Consider the following 22,887-nt stretch of genomic DNA (forward strand, 5'->3'; position numbering starts at 1 on the left):
TCAATTAAAACAAACTCAGGTGTCTTAAACAGAACATTAAATAATAAAATAAAATAAAACACTAATATTTCATCGTTGCTTGGAGGTTCTCTATTACTCGTGGGGGATGGAGTCTATGGATCATGCATATGGATGAGGGGGTGAGGGAGGAGCTGCTCTACGCCCCGCCCACCCGAGCACCCACCTGTGCATATTTTATGCTAATGAGCAGGTGCAGCGGTTCTTGAGGCGCGCGGCCGGCCGCTCGGGGATGAGCCGGATGGAGCAGCGCAGGGAGCAGCGGGAGTCCAGCCGGAGGGTTTTCACCAGGTGATGCTGTCCAGACCCGAGCGACCAGCGGATCCGTGAAACACGAATGGATCCCTATTTCAGACGGAGCTGGAGAAGGCTGTTTCACTTATTACCTGTCTATTTTATCCTAATTTATCAAGGTGAGGCACGACACAGACACACGCTGCTGCTGCAGATGATGATGATGGTGAAGATGAAGAGATGCAGTTCAATTTCTATTTTTATTTTATTTATTTATTTTTATCCTTATTATCCTTATTTATATTGATTTGCGCAACTTGCTACCGCCCTAAATGTCGTTACGTTCGTTCACAGATAATGACAATAAATGATTCTTGATTCTTAAACTGCTTAGAATAAACTCCACATTAGTCTTTCGTGCACTTTAAGCTCTTCTTACTTTACTATTTTTTTTTTAATTCAATTTAATCGATCTTCTTCTTAAACCCATTTCTATTAACTCTCTCTCTATTTATTGTTCATATATATATTTTTTTTATTTTCAGCGCATCTTTCCTGGAGTGTTGAGAGAGTGAACGTTTCGAACTCGGATGAATTTAATAAGTGAGTTATATACATATATATCTATATATTTACCATTTTAATAAGGATGTATTGTTTAATGATTTCAAGTTATTTGTCTTAATTAATACTTGCAAATGTAATAATTTTTTACATTTTATATGTTTGATTTCCTCTTGTATCTTAATCAATTTAAATAAATTATATTTGAAGTTATTTTTATAATGGGATGACTGGAGGATTTGTCCATGAGTATTTATCTTAAACTTTTTTATAAGCAAAATTCACAAATAAGATATTTTAAATTGTCCAAAAAAAATTGATTGATGAAGAAACCACATCCAAACTGATGAACAGCTGCAGCCTAAGAGGAGCAGACACTTGTTATTTGTTGTATTTGTTACGTGGTTGGGTTCTGGGTGGTGGTGGTGGTGGTGGTGGTGGTGGTGGGGTTTGGGTTTGTGGTGTCAGGAGGGGATGGTTGGGGGGGATAAAAAAAAAGCTGCAGAGGGGAACAAACCTCTCCTTGTTCTTTGTGTCCCAGCAGCGGGAGCAGCAGGATAAAGCAGCAGAAATGGGATACCGCTTCCCAGGGAGGGCAGGTAGGCAGCCGCATTGATCATTGATGCTGATGGAGAAACACACAACCAGAGATCACCAAGAAATCGCTCACATCGCTCGCACAGGTTTACACCCCACTGTTCCACCGTGTCCTGTAGAAACCTCCCCAAAAACGTCATTACTGTTTAGTTTTTGTAGTAAAAACGCACACAAGGATGGAGGGAATTTACATTATATAACATTTATGGTGATAGATGCATGTTTTCTGACTTTATTTGAGACTTTAAAGTGATTTTTAGATTCACATTTTAGAGAAATAGTTTTGTTTTCATAGTGAAAATGAGTTCAGGTGGTAAAAGCATCATAAGTACTCGTGTCTGTGAAGATTTCTCTGTCGTCCAGGTCTAAAAAACAAAGCTAAAAACAAGGACATTTCAACCATTCATCCAAGCAGCTTCTTTAATTTTAAATGATTGGTGGAGGAGTTCAGGTTTTTATTTGTTACATCTTATGTCACATACGTGACTAGAGTATGTTAACAATTTAATGTATTATTATTAGTCTATTGAATTGGAACTATGCACATTAATAAACACTGATGCCATCAGTGTAAATCCACCGGATTTAGCACATCTGCTAATTTTCAGCTGTAGTCCCGCTGCAGGTACACAACACAGACAGAGGAGAATCATTATTTATAATAAAAAAAAATAATTATTTATAATAGAATAAAGTCACCAACGTGTGACAAAATATAAAACTGTTAATTTTAATGCCTGAACATGACTGAGCAAAGACACAACAGTGAAGTCCCAGCGTCCTCAAACAAGTACATGCTAATTAGTGATGTTGTAGCTCGTTGTTATTGACAAAATTTGTTAAATTTGTGAGTCATATTGAACTAGAAATGTTAAATATGTAATATAAATAAATTTTAACCTTTGCTACCACTAGATGGCAGACTAAATCATCCACTAATGAGGACAGTTGGTCTAAATAAAGCAGAATAAACTGCAATAAAACCTAAAATGTTTTGCATAAAGAGTATGCAACAGATTAAGAAAACGATTTATGTTTGGTTTATTTTTAACCAGTGTTTGAGATTTTTTTTGTTAAGTAGTTGTCACAGTTTCTTATGTTTGGTGTTAACTTGTTCCAGGAATGTGTTCCTCTTACAGATAAGACCATTTGAGTTTAGTCCTACACCTCGGTACATTACAATCAGTTAGAGCTCTCCTTCTTCATCCTTCAGTGTTTTTTCTCTGGGTGAATTCATTCAGTGGTGGAGGGGGGGCAAGAGCATTTAAAACTTTGAAAATGAGACAGACATCCATAAAGATTTGATATCTGTCTAGATCAAGAATATTATACTTTTTAGGACTTTATAGGAATGAAAGTGAAGCGGTTTCCTGTCTAAAATTTTAACTACAAAAGAAACCTGAACATCCCGACTAGGTGGTTACCTTTGTCTTATCTTTGATTTTTTTGTTAAAATTTACATTTCTGCACATAAAAGTTCAGCTACCCCATCAGATTACGCTCAGACTCGACCGAGATAACATCTAAAGATACATAAATGGAAAACTTGTTCCTCCACTTCGCGGTGTAACCGAAACAGACATGTGATGGAGTCCCAGCAGGAATATACAGTAGCTGCTCTGTTGTCTCGCTCTTCCTCTATCAGAGCCGCTATCAGCATGAATGCGGTCGCCCTTTTGTCCCGGCTTCCCCTTTGGCTCAGGGAGGCGTGAGAATCCGGTCCAAACTATAGGAGCTCGTAATTGAAAACAAAGCGATTAGAGGCGCAGGTCACAGGTCGCAGGTCGCAGGAATAAAGACAACTGATCTATCGCACCTTCGGATCTCGGAGCGCACGACGGCTTCAACCTCAATCAGTGCCTCAGTGGTGACGACCGGGTCTGCTGTGTTTGACCTGCTCAGTCTTCGTGTCCCTGATGCTGAACGCTGATTAATAATTCATTGTCAGGAACCCTCCCTACTCTTCACCCTTGCCATCTGCTTTGTTCCTGCTCTTTGAGATGAAAGCCGGGGTTTGAGAGCTCAGGTATCCAGGGAGCCTCAAAGAGTAGAAACAAGGTTGGACTGATGGTTTTCTGAATGCTAACGCTGATGGGAATGTTTTTGTTTTTTTTTAAACCAGATCTGCTCATTCTGTAGGTTTTAAGATTGATATCCTGGTTTAATACCTTCCAGGTAATCAGAATTTTGCTCTGGAGAAGTGCTTCAAAATCTAAACTAAATTGATGAACTTATACAAGAGTTTTTGTCTGGAAAACAGTGAAAACACGGGGGAGAAGAGGTGGAGGGGACGGCGGGGTTGTCGACCTGGATGGGAAAGCTTTGCTGGAAGTCACAGAGGAGTCATTAATGAAGGCTGGATGACAGGTCTTTTCTCTCCGGCCTCTTTTTTTCCCAGCGCCGCCTCAGTTCCATCCTCACCAGTCGGGAATCTGGTTTGGCAACAGCAAAGCGTAGTTCTGGGAGGATTTTTTTTATTTTTTTGTCTCAACGAAACACAGAATCGTAGTTTTGGGTGTCTCGCATTTTAATCAAATCTTTATTAATCCGTCACCCGAGAGCTGAGCTGCTTTTCCTGATTTGCTCGATATAATAGTGAACTCGCAGAATTAATTAAACGAATCATGATGCGTTACAAAGACTTATGTTTGCTCAAATTGGTTCCTTGGTTTCTTATCTAAACCGTGCCAGACTCTAATATGAAAACGATCAGATTTAATATGTTTGGTTTTAAGAGGCTTTGAAACATCGATAGGTCAGATCAGGCTGTAGCTTTATGACTCAGTGCTTATAACCGTTGCATGAAATACCTGCTCATACAATGTCTCTCCTTGAAGGACCTCCAGGCAGCAGCTGCTGCATTAGAAGCCAACACATCTGCCTCCAGGCATTCACTGGTCAGTCGGACTGCTGCATCCAACCCGACGTCCAACCTGATGTCCTTCAAGACAGACAGGACACCAAACGCCTCATGGAACCTCAGCTCTGACCAATCCTCTCTAATCATAGGATCATCTAGTCAAGCACCATCAAGAACAATGTCCTCCAGTCATTCACCAGCATCAACCAGCCAATCACCAACAACTACAACATCAACCAGCCAATCACCAACTACTACAACATCAACCAGCCAATCACCAACTACTACAACATCAACCGACCACTCACCAACTACTACAACACTAACCAGCCAATCACCAACAACTACAACATCAACCAGCCAATCACCAGATACTAAAACATCAACCAGCCAATCACCAACTACTACAACATCAACCAGCCAATCACCAACTACTACAACATCAACCAGCCACTCACCAACTACTACAACATCAACCAGCCAATTACCAACAACTACAACATCAACCAGCCAATCACCAACTACTACAACATCAACCAGCCAATCACCAACTACTACAACATCAACCAGCCAATCACCAACTACTACAACATCAACCGACCACTCACCAACTACTACAACACTAACCAGCCAATCACCAACAACTACAACATCAACCAGCCAATCACCAGATACTAAAACATCAACCAGCCAATCACCAACTACTACAACATCAACCAGCCAATCACCAACTACTACAGCATCAACCAGCCAATCACCAACTACTACAACATCAACCCACCGCTCACCAACTACTACAACATCAACCAGCCAATCACCAGATACTAAAACATCAACCAGCCAATCACCAGATACTAAAACATCAACCAGCCACTCACCAACTACTACAACACAAACCAGCCAATCACCAACTACTACAATACAAACCAGCCAATCACCAACTACTAAAACATCAACCAGCCAATCACCAACTACTACAACACAAACAAGCCAATCACCAACTACTACAAAATCAACCAGCCAATCACCAACTACTACAACATCAACCAGCCAATCACCAACTACTACAATACAAACCAGCCAATCACCAACTACTAAAACATCAACAAGCCAATCACCAACTACTAAAACATCAACCAGCCAATCACCAGCTACTACGACACAAACCAGCCAATCACCAACTACTACAACACAAACCAGCCAATCACCAACAACTACAACATCAACCAGCCAATCAACAGCTACTAAAACATCAACAAGCCAATCACCAACTACTACAACACAAACCAGCCAATCACCAACTACTACATCAACCAGCGAATCACCAACTACTACAACACAAACCAGCCAATCACCAACTACTACAACACAAACCAGCCAATCACCAACGACTACAACATCAACCAGCCAGTCAACAGCTACTAAAACATCAACTAGCCAATCACCAACTACCACAACACAAACCAGCCCATCTGCAAGAACAACCACGGCACCATCCAGCCAATCAACAACCACAATACCAGCTAACCAATCTTCAGGCAGCACAACTGCAGCAAGCCAATCAGCAAAGAGCACAGCATCAGTCAAAAAAACATCAGGTAGCACCAAAACACCAACCAGCCAATCATCAACAAAAAAGTCCTCACCTGGCCACTCACCAGTCAATAAAAGCCGAACTAATGTCTCATCTGACCATTCAACCGGCAGTCATACAAAATCTAACCAATCACCACCAAACCATGCACCCCTCAGCCAATCAGTAACAGTCTCCAAAGCATCAAATCAGTCCTCACTAATACCAGCTAGACAATCTATCAACAGCAACATGTCACACCCCAAATCCTACAGCTTAACATCTAACAACCAACCACTGTCAAATCCAACAACTTCTGACCAATCCCAGTCGTCCTCTGGTTCAGCATCACCAGGAAATGCTGCCGGTGAGGCTTTGTCACAAGACGAGCGTCCACTTAACATCTCGCTGCTCACCAGGCAGGCAAAGGAAGCCCTGAGGTCATCGTTTCGTAGGATGCCAGGTAGGTTAAGAGTGTGAAGCTTTATTTCTGTCAGTTTTTTATGAATTTAAAATATGTTTTCAGGAAATTACAGCAGCTGAAGTTATTCTGGTATAAGTGTGGTGGTCAGATTGGTGTCAGATTCATTATGATAGTGTCCAAAAACGTTTCAGACTGATTTGCAGAATTCAGAAATAAAAAACAAAACAAAAAATATTTGACTAAACCTTTCCTTAAATGAATGCATTTATCAAACTAAAATTCAATATCTCCTCATGGTTTCTACATAATAATTGCATACTTTATGATTTGCATCATCCTTTTATTCCATATTGTTCCATCTGATGCACAGACTGCTAATTGCTAAGTTTCTAATAACAGATTGATAGAAATCTATATTATTTTGTGTGTAATAGCTTAGCATTGTATCACATCTCTTGCTCTCTCTATTTGACAAACAGACAAATATAATACTGCAATAATGCACTAACAATGGGCTACAAATAAGCCTAGAGTGATCAGATTCAAGACTCCTTTCTCCTGAAAACATCCTTTTTTTTTTTTTTAATCAGTTTAATGTGAAGCCTTACAGGAGTGACACTTTAACAGGACTCCAGTTAAAGTTCCCAGCCACAATTTTTCTAAAGTGTGCAACAAGAGAACTTTCTGTTGAATTAACATAATGAACTGAAGGGAAATAGCTTTTATTGGATTCATCAGCCTCCCAATGAACGCTCCTATCGTACATGTGCTCATGGGGGGGACGTGGCCGACTGGGCAGACAAGTTGTGAGTCCATGGAGCAGATGGTGTTACTGCAGGATGAGGGGCCATCGTTCGGTGCCTAGTGGTGCGTGCAGTGACATTTGTTGAGGCCTCCATATGAATGGCAACAGGTGGGGGCTTTTCCTTAACGCAGAGACCTGCAGATGCTCAGGATCAGTCGTCTGTTACGGCGCTGACAGAGACCGTTTTGTAGTGGGTCATGAAGCACATGTGCAGCCTGATGAGTAATTGTTTGCTTGTTTTCTCTCAGGGGAGCCTTGTTTGTCGCCCTGTCTGAACGGGGGACAGTGCATTCAGTCCGAGTCGTGTGACTGCAGCTTGTATCAGGCCACTGGACACAGATGTCAGACAGGTAAACCCAGCACACCTGGCAGCCTTACCTCTACAGCCCATTCAGAACAGCCTGTCCAGTCAAATGAATTAAAAAGAAATTCATACCAACCACTTTATTAATTACTGCATTTCGGTTGTTACACATCCTGTAACAACATTAACAACGATACTATTCTAAATTCATTATAAAGCACCTTTTCAACCACCAAACTTGCAAACAAGTGCATGTAGCACGTAGCTAGTCTAATGTAGCCAGTTGTTTTAGCATGCCTTTTGGATTTCATCATGATCTTGTTCATTTGTGTGAAGTGTGTCCTAACTTTTCACTTGTAGTGTACGAATTTTAAAGGCACAGAAGTTTGTTGGCTAGCCTCCAGGCTAGCATGTAGCTTGGGAACATAACAGATTGTCTAACAAGCCAAGTGGCTAATTGAGCATTAATTTAATATCCCATAAAGCTTGAATGTGAAGCAAACTAAGTAGTAAAGTTGTGATGTTCTTTTTTATCACATCCTTTTTATATCCTTCAACGCAGCACATTGGGACACATTTGAGTTTCATTTACATCAACTACTTCTGTACTGATTTTTTTTTTTACTCTATGGTACATTTTTAAACAATAAAACCAAAATCAGTCCTTTTGAAATAGGTTTGTCTTATATGCGGTAAATTAAATTCAGTGACATGTCTTCTCCTTGTCATACGTCCAGTACCAAACCCCGGCTTTGAGAGGGAGATGACGTGTCGATCGTGGGGTCAGTACAACTTGGAGACCTTCGACGGCCTCTACTACCACTTCCCCGGCCGATGTACGTACACTTTACTGCGGGACTGTGAGGAAACCACTCAGGCCAGCATCGTCGTCCAGGTTAGTTCAGACTCACCTGCGCTGGGACCAAATAAATCCTCCCGACTAGAAGCTGCCCAGAAGTCTTTTCGGTTTGACGCCTGCTTCCAGTCGAGTAAAGACTTGGACTCAGAGTTCCTCCTGCTACAAAACACTCTCTCCTTTCTGACTTAAGGTTCAGTCTCAGCCTGGGGATAAGATTTGCTCTAAAGATTAGTGAAAGCTATCTGGTTATTAGAGTCAATTACCATTAAATACTGCAATTACCCACTATGCCTTGAAAGCATCTGCAACAGACCAGGACTTTGTTCCCCTGAAAAGGCTGCAGATACCGTATCCATGGATGGGAAAACCAAGCGAAACAGGCAACATGAAAAGATTCAAAGGCTTTATGATTATTGATTGAACAGTAAAGCAATAACAGAATATAATGTCACTGTAGTGCATGGCCAAAACATGCGTAGTAGATAAAACCAGTTTCTGGATTTTAAACATTTTTTGGGTTGAAAGGTTGTTAAAGTTGATGTCTTTGGTTTCAGGTAGCTAGGGGAACCCTTTGTTTTTGAATGTTAGTCTACTGACTGTATAGAGATGGACATGGAATAGCCTATGCTGTTGCTGGATCCTAATAATAAAAAGAAAAAAAAGAAGGCAAGTAGAGCTCCCCCTGGTGACTGGCTGCAGAATAGGTTATAAGCTCCGCCCCCTCCATGTTAGTGAATGGGCCAAACTAAAACACTAAAGTACAGGGCAAATTATTTATTTATTTATTTTTCAAGGATGGTTTAAGGCTGATGTACGTATGTGTCTCTGAAAAAATAGCACCAGTTTGGTTAATGCAAGGAAGTGGGAACGTATTGTCCATATTTATCTACAGTCTATGATTCATACGTTTTGACTTAAATATCTGTGCCTTGAAAAGCCTGTAATCCAGTATTCAACAGGGGTTCAGCGACCCCTAGGGGGTCTGTGGTGGTACTGCAGAGGGGTTCGCAAAAATCTTTGGTTGATTAGACATTTTTTATATTTCTTTTAATTTTCTCCCACAATTTTGCCCCACAAATTTAAATTTTGAATTTCTTTAAATATACATTAACAAAAATCCAGCATATTTTAATACGTTAGTATTTAGCTCTACTTAAAGTTAAAACTTTTAAATGTCTCCCTATTAAGGTTTTCCAAGAATAGAGTGAATTACATTGCGGTTCAGCCTTCGTACTTCACAACACGGTGTTTATTTAATGAACGGACTGGTGCTTTAATTCCATGTTTTAGGTCCACAATGACCCCAACTGTAGCTCCGCCCCCTACACCTGCCAACGATCCGTCAGCCTCTTCCTGCCGTGGGAAGGCGAGGTCCGACTTCACGCCACCAACGTCACCTTCAAAGGCCAAAGGTCAGCAGTAACACCCTGCTTCCTTTCTATAAATTATCTTTCACACCTATCTGGATATCACAGAGGATTGTTTGTCTCTGCATTTAGTTTGCAGCTGCCTCATCACATCCATGACCTGCAGCTGGAGCAGATCTCTCAGTATGTGCTGGTAACGCAGCAGCACGGCTTCACGCTGGCCTGGGACGGAGGCAGTGGCTCCGTTTATATCAAACTCAGCCCGGAGTTTGTTGGCAGGACCTGTGGCCTGTGTGGTAACTTCAATGCCGACGTCCAGGACGACCTGAAGACGAGCTACGGTGAGACTTTCCTGTCTTTGGCGTGGTATAAAAGGGGGTGATTCGCAGACTTAAATCAGGCTTTAAATCTTTGCTGAATTAATAAGGCAAGTAGAGCTCCCCCTGGTGACTGGGTGCAGTATTGGTTATAAGCTCCGCCCCCTCCATGTTAGTGGATGGCCCAAACTAAAACACTCAAGTACAGGGAAAATAAATATTTATGTTATAAAAGGGGGTGATCTGCAGACTTAAATCAGGCTTAAATCTTTGCTGACTTAAATGTGTCTTGCTTGCAGGTGTGCTGACCCATGATATAGAAATGTTTGTGAATAGCTGGGTGGAGACGGAGCCGCACCAGGAAAGATGTCCCATGGTTCCTTCTGGCTTCCCTTCGCCTTGTGCTGCAGTCGATGCTCCTGTCCTGCTGGTGAGTTGTGGGATAAAAAAAAAAACTACATAAACAGCCAATTCAAGACAAACACCTGAAACTGAAAAAAGGAAAATGTGTGTTGTGTGTCTGCAGAAAGTGGAGGAGGTGTGTTCGATGCTGCTGGATCCACCTTTTCAGAGCTGCCACGACTTTGTCAGCCCGTTGTCGTACATGGCCAGCTGCTCCAACGACCTCTGCATGTAAGAACCCCCCACCTCCCACTAATAACATTCTGTAGCCAGACACCACAGGACACCCTCAGAAGGTCCATGTCCATTCTCTGATGAGTCACAACTGATTTGGAGGCACAAAGGAGATCTACACAACATTAGGAAGATGGTCATAATGTTATGTCAGATTGGTGTATACCTGCTTGACGTTTAGAGATTTCTAGGATTTTTAACTTCAAAAGAAAGACAGCAAGCCCTTGTGTCACATCCTGGTTTAAAATAAATTCCAATCAGATAACTAGAGGACAGTCTTGTGTCTTTCGGTGGCTCGGGTCCATCATCCTGAATGCGTCCTTACTCTCTGAGTAACATTAGCTCTGGTAATCTGCTCCTGCAGCTAAAGACCATTCACTCTGTCACTGTCCAGAAACAAAACTACTTTATCAGATGATTCACTGCAACTGAGAAGATCACCGACACAGACCCACCGTAACAATCATTCAAAAGGCAACAGCTGCTGCTGCTGCTGCTGCTGGTAGTTATTTATCCGAGGAATACCTGGCTCTGTAGCCACACCTATTCTGGCTCTGGTCAAAGAGTCCTTCTCTGTTTTTCACTCTGTTGAAGGTCGGGTCCCAGCGGCGATGTGGTATGCCAGGTGTTCAGTGAGTACGCCCGGGCCTGTGCCCACGCTGACCACCCACTGCACGACTGGAGGCAGCACATTCCTCAGTGTGGTACGTTGATCCAGGTGTTTAAAACCATCTACACCAAACAAAGCTTAGTCCCACATGCTAATCATCACAATACAAGAAATAATGTGTCTTTGTTATTTATATGAATACATATTTTTGTTGATGGGGGTTGGCAGAAACTCAAGAATTTAGGAAAAATAAGTAATTCCTTGTATTAATAATGGTTTGTTGGAGTATGTGAGCTGTAGCCCATCTAATTTGTGCTAGCTAAGAGCGGTAAGCTTAGTGAAGCTAGTAGGCGCAAATTTTTATAGCTTCTGTCTGTTAAATGTACATTTATTCAGTATATATAACAACATTACCCACTAAGTAGCTTATATCAGATTCTATCTCATGTACAGCACATTTATGAGGTAAAAAACTGTAAGCTAACCAGCTAGAAGGCACAATAATTAAAACTAAACTGTGAAATAATACATTCTTTTTTTTAATGTACATTTTGTCAATATATGATCTCATTATACACAAGTAATTTTTACCAATCAGATTTTTCTGTAGCCTTCCTAACATACATACAATTACCAATTTACAGCTAAAGAAACAGAGAAACAGAGACTAGTTAGAGGACATTGGACTTAATTTCATGCTATGAAAAATTAAATAGGTATTAAAATTTGTGAGGTGAAAACACACTGAAAATGTAGCATTGTCTTGGCCTCCTTAATGTTAGCTTTAGCACCGTTAGCCATCTGCATCAGAAGAGCTAATTTACAGGAGCATGTGGAGAGGCTGTCTACAGGACACATGATGATATAGCCTTTATTTTAATATAGATAGCAGGTTAAAATAACCTCCTATTACAGTAATTTAATTAGAATATTTGTTGTTGCTTGTTTCATGATGGTGAAAGGACTCTTGTTGTTGCTGAAGTCAACTGCAGCAGACTTAATTTACCAGAGGCAGCTTTATTTAATATTGCAATATTTTAAATATCTCTAAAGTTATGGTATTTTTCACATTTTTGTTTATCTTGTGTACACAAGTAGCTTATGTGGCAATAATTGAACATTTCTACCATTACCATTTACTATTTTTTTTTTTTTTGTTTGTTTTGTTTTTTGTTTTCGGTTCTGTTAATCGGTTAATTTAGTCATTCTCTGATCTGTGTGCAGTATTTGCAGACTTTTCAAGATTCAAGATCACTTTATTGACCCCTGCAGGGAAAATATTTGGTCCAAGAGTCAGGAGATAAAAAAAGAACATATATGAACATGACATAGATACGAAAATAAGAATAAAATAATAAAATAAAATAAAATAAAATTAGAATGAGGTAAAAGTACAAAATTATAAAAAATATACAGTCCAATTTACATGAGATATACAGTAAATAGAACATTTGAACTGAAGTGTCTCAGTATCAGGTTAACTTAAGTTTGACTTTGCAGACTTTGCATTTAAGGCTTTTAATGTGAATGTTGTGTTTTGTTTATGCGACCAGTGAAGCAGTGTCCTCTTGGACTACAGTACAGGGAATGCATCAGCTGCTGCCCGGCCTCCTGCAACCTGGAGCGAACGTGCATCGACAGTAAGCTGGCCTGTCTGGATGGATGCTACTGTCCTGAAGGTGAGTTCACTCTGTTAAGATCAACGGCTTCTTGCAAATGCTGTGCACCCTTCATTCGCTTCTGTCTCTTCTTTCTTTTGCATCCTTTTAAATCTTACATCTTCGTGTATCCAGGTCTGATCTATGAGGACGGAGGTTGCGTGACGCCCTCCGACTGCCCCTGCGAGTACCACGGCATGTTTTATCCATCTGGACAGACTCTGCAGGAGGAATGCAACAACTGGTGAGCAGTGTTTCTAATTCTCCTAAATGCTCTGGATGAATAAGCATCGAACCCGCTTTGATTTACATGTTCAAATACTGCTCATTCATCTCACAACAAATGTTCAACATCGAGCCCTACTCATTTTCCTTAAAATAGATGGACACATGTGTGACCATGCTGCACTAAAACACAGATATTTTCCTGTTGCAGTCCTTTTTATCCATTCAGATCTGACCACCTGGGCTCGGTGTGTTCAGGTTCTGTCAGTGATCCTGTTGATTAGTTCAGCCTTTCATGTTGCCAACAGCCACCTGTGGACGTCTCTGCTTTCTGTTTCAGCACGTGCGTGGGTGGAGTGTGGAACTGCACCGACTACAGCTGCCCAGGTTTGTGCATTTTCTTCTGCGGGTGGTTAATTTAGTTTTACTCCAACCGCTCTGCAGGATCCACGTGTTCATCATACGTTAACCCGTCTGTTCAGGAAGGAGGAGAAAGAAGGTTCCTTGAGGAACTAGAAAGGAAGAGCAAACATAGAAAAAGTTCCTGCTAATGAGCGAGAAGAAATTCTCTCAATAGGGTGCAAGGAAATACTTTGTAGAAACACATGTCAGTCATTTAGGTCAAGGTATTTTGTAGGGTTGTCTTCGATTCAGCTTGTTTTGTTTTTTTAAATATTCTAGAAACATAGGAAGAAAGGAAGCATATTTTCCTACATCAAGCAAAGCCTCAAACAAAAAGAGATGTTAATGATTTTATTGTTTTCAAGAAATATTGGAGCAAAAGTTACAGACAGACTGAAGAACCTCAAAGAAGAAAGTTCTCTACAAGAGGATAAAAGGAAAGGAAAAGGAAGCTAAAGCCAAATGAAAAAGAGGTGGTAGTTGAGGAACAAGGAAAGATTTGGTTTAGTATTTAGCAAAATGTAAGGCTAATAAAAAGATAGATATCTAGCCAAGAGGCAAGGATGCAAGGATATAGTCTATTGGCCAACACCTGTCTCCCAGAGGGTCCAATCTGGTCCGCGGAATAAATTTGCAAAGTGCAAAAATTACATGGAAGATAATTACTTAATTATTAAAAAAAAAAATCATTAATCCCAATTCGTCCACTAGGGGTCGCACTGTTTTAGTAAATTAAAGACTTACTTACCGTTAATGTTTAAAGAGAGTCTGTCCAATTAGAGAATGGACCGTCTGATCTATTCCTCTACGCTGATTGGTTCTGAGCTGGTCACGTGTTTCATGGGCGCCATGTTAAATACATCTCACCAATATTCACCCATAGAGAAGTGCTAATAACAGAGAATAAAGTTGGATTAAAAGTTAAAATATACCACAGTGCTCAGCCTACGGCTCCAGCACAGGATCAGGAAAACACGGAGGAATATTATGTGAGGTAAATGTCAATGTCTCTCTTTGACGTTTGTTAAGATTTTGTATAGGAAAATAAAGTCATACCATTACTTCATTATCATGAGGTTTGAAGTTAGCCTAGCCTTATGCTAACCTTATGCTAGCTAGTTATCTAGACTAAAGGCTTACAAAAATAGCAGCTAGCGTCATATATACTGTGAAACCCATGTGTTCATGTAATTTATGTCCGTGTAGATAGACACATTTAACTGATACGTAACTACCTCAGTTACAACTAAGTTATTAAGGCTAGCGTGCTAATCCTATAATGATTATGCTAAATAACAGAAAGACTAGTTTAATCTTCACTATTTCTGTGTATTTATAATATTTCTGAGTAATTTCAACCTTTTAACGGTGATGGATGAACACGGAGACTGAGGAGAAGGTAAACACAGCTCCATGACTGATGAGGTGATTGGGCTACAAAGCATTTGACCTAAAACTAAACTGTAGATGGCAGCACTGCATCAAAATTACACTTATTTTTCTTAAGAAGTTTCAGGTTGTCGATTAAATATTTTGTAAAAGAATTTTTTCATAATGTAGCCTGTGTCGTTATTTAAAAGTTATCATGTTACCCTTAGTTTACTTGGACTGTTAATTTGATCAGTGTTTAATGTCCCGAAACATTCATTGCTAAAGAACTTTAGTGACAATCTGTTTGAAATGGAACAGAAGAAGAAGAAGTTTTCTCCAAAGATGGAGCCAATACTCCAGCTTTGTTCATTCCTTTGCTTTTATTTAAATTATTAGTCACTCACTAACTAGGTCAAATAGCAGCTGTCTTGATTATACCAAGCACTGAATTAAGCCAATGTGAAAAATGTATCACTCTCTCTACAGGCGAGTGCTCGGTGACGGGCGATATGTATTTTCAGTCCTTTGACGGCCGGGTCTACACCTTCCCTGCAACCTGTCAGTACGTCTTGGCCAAAAGTCGCAACTCGGGAAAGTTCACCATCACCATCCAGAACACCCCCTGTGGAGCTGTGAGTTACCATCTCACTTATTTCTGCTTTTTCAGTTTTTGCTCTGTTGGAAAAAAAGTGCCTCTACATCCTGGAAAACTTCCACTTGACCCATTGCAGTCCAACTATGTTGTTGGCTCGGCTTACAGGTGCACACAGTTGTGTCCGTTGTGTAGATCATATCATGATTTAAGTGCCCAGTAATCCCTGCTGAGTCAGAGTCATTTGTGTTCACGCTGCAACTGCTTCAAGCAGATAGTGGACATGAAAAGACTGAGAGCTTCTTCTTCTCCAAGCCTCCAGTTTCACGGCAGACTTTGAGCTGTTTTTTTGGAGGGGGGTGGGAGGCTGGAGGGGAGCATATAAGATGTCCCACTCATCAGAGCAGAGGCCCAAGACCTCTAACAGCCAAGTGAACAGGATTACCTTATCAGGCCAGACTGACAGAGCTGTGGACGGCTTTGTAGTGAGGCAGGAGGTGAAGAGAGGCGCTGGAGGGGTGGACAGAGAGGAGGTTATGCGAAACAGATTGAAACAGGAGGTGAATGATGGGAAGAATGAGAGGAAGAAGGGGAGGGTGGAGGTGGGTGCTAAAAACCCTTTCGAGGCTCTGCCGCTTATGAAAGAGGCGATTCATGGACGCAGATCGTGGCGCGGATACTGACGACAACTGGTTTTATATTTGTGCAAATTTTTAAATTTACTATTTGTTTATAAGCAACAAGATGCTCTGTTAGGTCAGATTATGGGGAAGGACCAAGGCTTTTTATTTAACTACCTGATTGTCAGGAGTTTGGCCCCAATGACTGTCTCATATGAATAGTTTCCAATTTTCTGATCTGACTAAGTTTAGAAGATATTTAACATCCGCCATTATTTCAGCTCATGGCAACTCATGAGTCGTTTGGTTCAATCCCACTGGAGCATCGAAATACAGACAGATGAAGACAGAGAGTAGTTCAAACGTATACTGTGAAGCCAGGGACTGTATGTGAAGAAGGATGAAACATCCCTAGCATCTCCTGTAGGTTTGCAGAGCAGTCCTGAAGCTCAGTGTGACATCTCTGGCGGCCGCCATCTTTGAAGAGCGACCTGATGGTGGCCGTCAGAGCCTGAGTAGCTCTAGCGGGGGAGCGACAGTCTGTATCTTCCCCTCCAATCACGTCGCTCCCTCTCCATCTTTCTCCATCTTTGCGTCGGCCAATCGCTGTAGCCATTGTCCAAAATTGCCGGGGCGGACCAATCGCGCCCGCGTCTCCATCTTTGCTCTCGGCCAATCACGTGGCCATTGTCCAATAATTGCGAGCCGGACAATCGCGGTCCGACATTCCATCTTTCGACGGCCAATCACGACGGCGCATCTCAAATATCAACGTCCGGCCTTCACGAGCCGCAGAAGACCTCTACTGTCATTTCAAATTTACCGCCTCGAATGATTGGAAAGAGTACAACTTCAGCCGTCTGTAACTACAAAAGGTATATATGTGGCTAATATCATTGTATTCCGTCAGTGTCTAGCTTGCTCGGGTGTTAACTTTTCATTCATCGCAAAACGTAAACACGCTCTTTTTAATGTTGTATTAAATTAAACTAGCGGGTAGCTAGGCAGATATTAATGATATATTAAAGAGAGAAATAACTATTAAAAGAATTCGACTGTGACGTCCATCGCATGTGTAGTTCAAACGTGACCGTTTTGCTCCGACAGCAACGTCGTTACTGTAAATCGGTAACGTACAGTAACGCTCCATCACTGTACGTACTGCTTATCAGTATGCCAGCATGACGTCAGAGTATGAGAGTTATGTTCTTTTGTACTTTAGCATAACATTATGAATGAAATCTGTATAGTTTTCACCTCTGTTGTCACAAAAGTCTTGAATATGCACTGTTACCAGTTAATAATAAGCTACAGTAACGTTAGGCAGTAAATCGTCTGCTGGTAACATTCATTCTGTTGTAACCCACAGTCTCTCAACATGCACGCTGCTACTGGTAGGTTACGATTGATAATAAGCTAGTATTCACTTCTGTTGTCATAAAATAATAAAAATATTAATATGTATGGCTACTGCTGTTGTTTATAATTAGCTGTTTGTTTGTGTGACTGTATGCAAGTAAGAACCTACAGTGTGCACAAATTCTGTGTTTATAAGTTACAAAAGTGTGCACATTTGGTCATATATTGTGTCATGAGCAAAATTTTAGCTGTATTGGTATAAAATATCATTTTCCTGTTAATAACAGATTAACAAACAAAAAAAACATAGGGCCGTGGAGAGGAGAGGAGATCAGGCGTTTGGCTCTGACGCAGGAAATACAGACCAGCACTCGGCAGAAGACGTGGCATGATTACATCTGAAGGTAAACCTGGACAGAGTGACATGTGTATCATATTAAATGTAAAGCTATGACATATTTAAAGGGAACACCTTTTATTCGCTGTCAAACAGTAGAGATCGAAAATGCCCAATGCAGTGAGAGGGACAGATGTCACTGTAGGAGGTGCATAGATCTGTTAATGTGGTTTTTATGTAACAGAACGTATCTGAAGTCTCTTATGACGTGCTGGTGTTGAATACTGTTGTATTACAATTTTTTTTTATCTTGTTTTTGTGAACCTGTAAGCCTTCCGTTCGCTCCTGTCTCAGTGCATCCAGGAACCTCATGTACAGTGGAACAGCAGCCAGGCCTTACCTGGTTGAGACGCTATAGCCAGGACTCTACACTGCAGGTTTCACCTCACCACCACCACAAATGGATGTCTCCTTAGCTGGTGGTGAACCTTGGCATCATGTAAGTAATGAGGATTTACTTGTGTGATATTTACATATTATTATTAGAATTATTATTAATATAACTCCGGTTTCCTCCACCTCTAAAGACATTCTCGTTAGGCTGATTGGTGACTCTAAATTGACCCTCGGTGTGCGATGTGAGTGTGAATGTTGTGTGTCTCTGCGTTAGCTGCAATAGACTAGTGACCTTGTCAGGTTTTACCCCACTCTCGCCCGATGCCAGCTGAGATATGCTCAGCAACCCCCCACGACCCTAGTGCAGGATTAAGTGATACAGAAGATGAGATGAGATGAGATTATTAATATACTCAACTTATAAAAAATGTCCCGTTAAGGTCATTTTTTTTCTTGTTTGTCAGTTTACAAAGCCACAGTTTGAGTGGCTCTCATGGTGGCCATGTTAAAGCCAAACTTAAGTTTGGCTGGGATAGCATTACTTATGTAAAGTTAATAGAGATAGATACATTGATTAGACTTTGATTTATAAATAACTGGAACTGTTATCGTTTCAATAAGCAGTAACTATAGTGGGACTTTCATGCATTCACTTCATGTTAATGTATTTGGTTTTATTGACTGCTGTGCCAATAATGATAGTTCATTCTATTATTACCAATCTACGGTTATCTTATATTGTGAACTGTGCTTCATTCCCTCAGACTCTGATGTATCCAGCCCCATCACAAGCCCCACAAAAAGAAAAGTGTCACACCTGGAGCACCATGTTTCTCCTGTGTCTCTTCCTCCTTCTCCTGTTCCTGTATCAAGCTTCTTCCATTTCTGCCTTCCAACTGCTACAGCTGTAAGAACATATTCTACTACACTTGAAACAGGAGCTGCTCTGAGTAGATTGTTATCATATCTATGTATATAAACTTATTATTTTTAGTATTTTATTTTTCTTTTATTTAAGTGTTATCTGCCACCTCCTCCTGTGTCTCCCCAGGAACCCCCTCTGTCCTCTCAGCTTGCCATTGCCTAAAAATGTGGGGATCGTACCTGTTTCAGCCACAAAGCTGCTGAAAGACCATACATTTCAGCAGCCTCGTGGAAAGACCACGTCTTTTCAAAGACCTGAAATGTGGTATGATTCCACCGAGTCTTCCTCTATATACCATCAGGTCCTCACTCCTGATAGAGCTTCATCCCCTCGACCTTTTCTCATGGAAAAAAAAAACATGGTGTGACATTCTTTGTCAAAATGTATATATGTAAATAGTTTTAAAAGATAAATAAAAGTCTTAATTTGCTGCTGTTCTATTTTGTTTGTTAACTTTAACACACGTGTTTGTGAGTGTGTGTGTGAAATTTGTAAATAAATTTGTTACATTTCAGTGACTGTCTATCATTTTTTACTGCATAATCAAACTCACTCATAGAAACGTAACATTGTTGCAGTACTTCATTCAGAAATATAAAATGACTATAAAGAACATTTAGGTACATGTGATAACACTTGCTAGTAGTTCTGTGTTAAAGCCTCATGTTCCAACGGTGGTAATCGAACCAGCGACCTTGGGTCAGAGCCTCCTATGCTTTTCTGCAGTTAAGGTTCAATTTGGTTAAATTTCTCTAATTAAGTAGACCAGAATTATGTGTGTGATTTTACTTGTGATGGACAGCAGAGACACTATAACTACATGGGTCCTTCCATCTTTTCAAAATTTCCTCTCTTTTCCTTCTTTTTCCTTCTTTTTCCTTCTTCCCCCTTCTTCCCCCTCTTCCTTCTTCTTCCCCCGCCTATCCAGACTATTGTTCCCCAGCTTTAGCGGAGTCGGTAGAGCATCAGACTTTTAATCTGAGGGTCCAGGGTTCAAGTCCCTGTTCAGGCGTTGTGTCTCTTTATATGTTGGTGGAAAAACAAACAAAGGTTTTCTTAATCTTAATTCAGAGATTTATTCCACGGGAAGTGAGAAATTTGTCCATACTCCATACTGCTGTTGGCTAGGCTAGTTAGCTGGTGTCTTCTTGTTGCTTCCTAGCTGGTAGCCGACTGCTAGCCTACTGGTCGGTTTTCACTTGGACTAGGCTTTTAAATGTGTTTTGCCTGGGATCTTGGCACAAGGAATTGTAACATCTGATCCTGTGTAATAATGAATCGACACGTCATCAGAACTTTTTTCTCGCACCTTTTTTCCTGCAACTATTCTGCAATTGGCCAGAAATTAATGTGGAAAATGAGAAATGTGAAATGCTCGTGGCCACTCGGTTAGGCCCAAAATGCTAACATTCACAGTGTGACCTGCTAATCTCTCCTAGGTAGAGATCGGCATACTGTGCGTGGGTTTATGCTGAATGGAGAGATCAGAAGGTCATCAAAATGTCTGGCCAACATCCGAAAATAATAATACGAAAATCGTTGTCTGTCTCCTGCATCGCTCACCGTAAGCTACAGTGGGCCGCCCCTATCAGGACGTCCGATGAGTTTTGCACTTGGGTTCTTTGGAAGTATAAATGACCTGACCAGAACGAACTTTGCTCTCATTCTCACCTCGAGAACAAATTTCTCGCTTCTTAAAGGGATTCACCACCTGTATGTGAAATGTAGTCACTCACCGCATCACCCAGAGTTGGATAAGTGAGAAAAGGTGTTTTTAAATCGCTCCAGGCATTGTTCTAATCCAGTAGTGCAGCTGTTAGCTTTAGCTTAGCATAGGCGCTGTAATGTAGTGTTGCCAATTAACCAGTCGTTTGCAAAAGTGATAAATAAACTCAGAGAATCGAGTCGTCTGGTTCAATCCCACTGGAGCATTGAAATACAGACAGACGAAGACAGAGAGTAGTTCAAACGTTTACTGTGAAGCCAGGGACTGTATATAAAGATGGATGAAATGTCACTAACATCTCCTGTAGGTCTCCTGAAGCTCAGTGTGACATCTCTGGCGGCGGCCATCTTTGTAGAGCGACCTCTGATGGCCGTCAGAGCCTGGGTAGCTCAGTCGGTAGAGCATCAGACTTTTAATCTGAGGGTCCAGGGTTCAAGTCCCTGTTCAGGCGTTGCATCTCTTTATAATGTTGTTGGAAACTTTCCAAGATGAGAACTAGTCTCAAAGCAACACCAGACCAAGTTTGAAGTTGAACTTGTCCATCTGTGCAATTCTGTGTTCTCCATTTATCTTTTATACCATACACTTTTTTTTCTTGAGACTTAAACGTGTTGCATATTCCTCAAGAAGCGAGGAGCTAAATTTCATATACATGTGGCATATCTCTGTAAGCTTAGAACAGATTTCTACAAACATGTGTATTACTGGATTACTGTAAAGGCTGACATTTTTACCATGGAGGTCTATGGTAGTAGACCCCAGAGACGACTAACTGGACTTTAGTCTTCATATGATTTTACATTTTATATTTTAACCATATTGTGTTCCCTCCCTGCAGACTCTTTGTTTTCTTTCACACTCCTGTTATTTTTCTTTCATGCTCATGCTGAATCACTGCAGTTTGGGAAATTTGCCAGTCACGCTTTATCGCTCCGTCTTGTCTCAATTGCAGAATTTGGACGGGGCCTGCATCCAATCAGTTAACCTGGTTATTGACGAGGATCCAAGAACGGAGATTACACTGAGTCACGTGGGAGAGGTCTTCATGGCCGGACAGTACCGCATCTCGCTGCCCTATTCTGACGGTAACCTCCTCGTCTTTTATCCTCCTCCGACATTGTTCTACATCCATCTAGGGCCCGACGTCTTTCTTCGGGTAATGGCGGAGGCGACTTGAATGACAGTTGTGCTATTGAGCTGAATTTTTTCCCAATATGCTCACATTCTTTTGGAAAAAAACACCTTCCCCCTCAGAGTATTGCTCATTTTACACACCAGTGTTTTTATGAAGAAGTCCACAGCCCTTTGTTTCCTGTATGTGAAACTATGTGAGAAGGATCTGATGTTTACCTCGATGACACCAACACTCATCCAGCTCAGGGACCAATCAGAAACAGATTCTTACTACCAGCCAATAAATTAATCAACGGATTAATCATTTCTCTTGCTTGCAGTACAAGAAACTTCAAACATAAGGGTATTAAAACTAAAAAAACAACTTCAAACGCTAAACAGAGCAAATATGAGTTAATTTATTAATATAATTCAAGTCTTTTCTGCGAAATATTATATCGTTCGATAATAGTTTGATTTGTTGTTTCAGATCAACGTAAATAAAAAAGATCACTTTTTCTTCAATTCTTTTATTTTCCAAACTGAATAATTAATTAATTAAATCTTTGTCTTTGAAATCTTTATTGTCCCCAAAGGGCAATTCAGGTGCAGCATACACGATAAAATAGAAAATAAATAGAACAGAAATACAAAAATAAAGTACAGGTTGAATCTAGCAGGTGTAGGAGAAGAGACACATTTTATAGCTGCTATGGCCTTAGGAATAAAGGAGCGCTGAGCTCTGGAGCTCCTGAACCTGTTCACCTGTTCACCACTCTCTGTAATTTGGTTCTACGCCTTTAGGTTTCCAAACCAGCCAATAAAAGAGAAGGTTAAAATGGATTTGATAAAGGATCTACAAAATAACTAATACTAACTATCCTTAAATGAGAGAAAACATCTTTGTGTTCTTTAGTATTTTAGTTCAGCCCAAATCCCGCCCACTAACATGGAGGGGGTGGAGCTCATGACCTATAGCTGACAGTAGCAAATTA

General features: G+C 40.8%; 1 protein-coding gene and 1 non-coding gene across 2 annotated transcripts in view; both read left to right on the forward strand.

Moving 5' to 3' along the window:
• The first annotated feature begins 260 nt into the window (after positions 1–260).
• Positions 261–22,887, forward strand: part of otog (otogelin) — a 69,854-nt gene continuing 47,227 nt past the window's right edge. The window contains exons 1-17 of the mRNA XM_047580776.1: positions 261–431; positions 798–855; positions 1,361–1,415; positions 4,251–4,752; positions 4,846–6,309; positions 7,324–7,425; positions 8,117–8,274; positions 9,529–9,650; positions 9,738–9,946; positions 10,222–10,352; positions 10,449–10,555; positions 11,153–11,262; positions 12,722–12,847; positions 12,962–13,070; positions 13,392–13,438; positions 15,311–15,456; positions 21,732–21,864. Of these exons, the coding sequence (XP_047436732.1) occupies positions 356–431; positions 798–855; positions 1,361–1,415; positions 4,251–4,752; positions 4,846–6,309; positions 7,324–7,425; positions 8,117–8,274; positions 9,529–9,650; positions 9,738–9,946; positions 10,222–10,352; positions 10,449–10,555; positions 11,153–11,262; positions 12,722–12,847; positions 12,962–13,070; positions 13,392–13,438; positions 15,311–15,456; positions 21,732–21,864 (3,655 nt within the window). The 5' untranslated portion in view covers positions 261–355. The remainder of the gene's footprint in view (positions 432–797; positions 856–1,360; positions 1,416–4,250; positions 4,753–4,845; positions 6,310–7,323; positions 7,426–8,116; positions 8,275–9,528; positions 9,651–9,737; positions 9,947–10,221; positions 10,353–10,448; positions 10,556–11,152; positions 11,263–12,721; positions 12,848–12,961; positions 13,071–13,391; positions 13,439–15,310; positions 15,457–21,731; positions 21,865–22,887) is intronic.
• trnak-uuu lies at positions 21,158–21,230 on the forward strand. The gene has a single exon. It is a non-coding gene; the product is annotated as a tRNA-Lys (tRNA).

This window comes from Mugil cephalus, chromosome 3, assembly GCF_022458985.1.
Source record: "Mugil cephalus isolate CIBA_MC_2020 chromosome 3, CIBA_Mcephalus_1.1, whole genome shotgun sequence".
Lineage (NCBI taxonomy): Eukaryota > Metazoa > Chordata > Actinopteri > Mugiliformes > Mugilidae > Mugil > Mugil cephalus.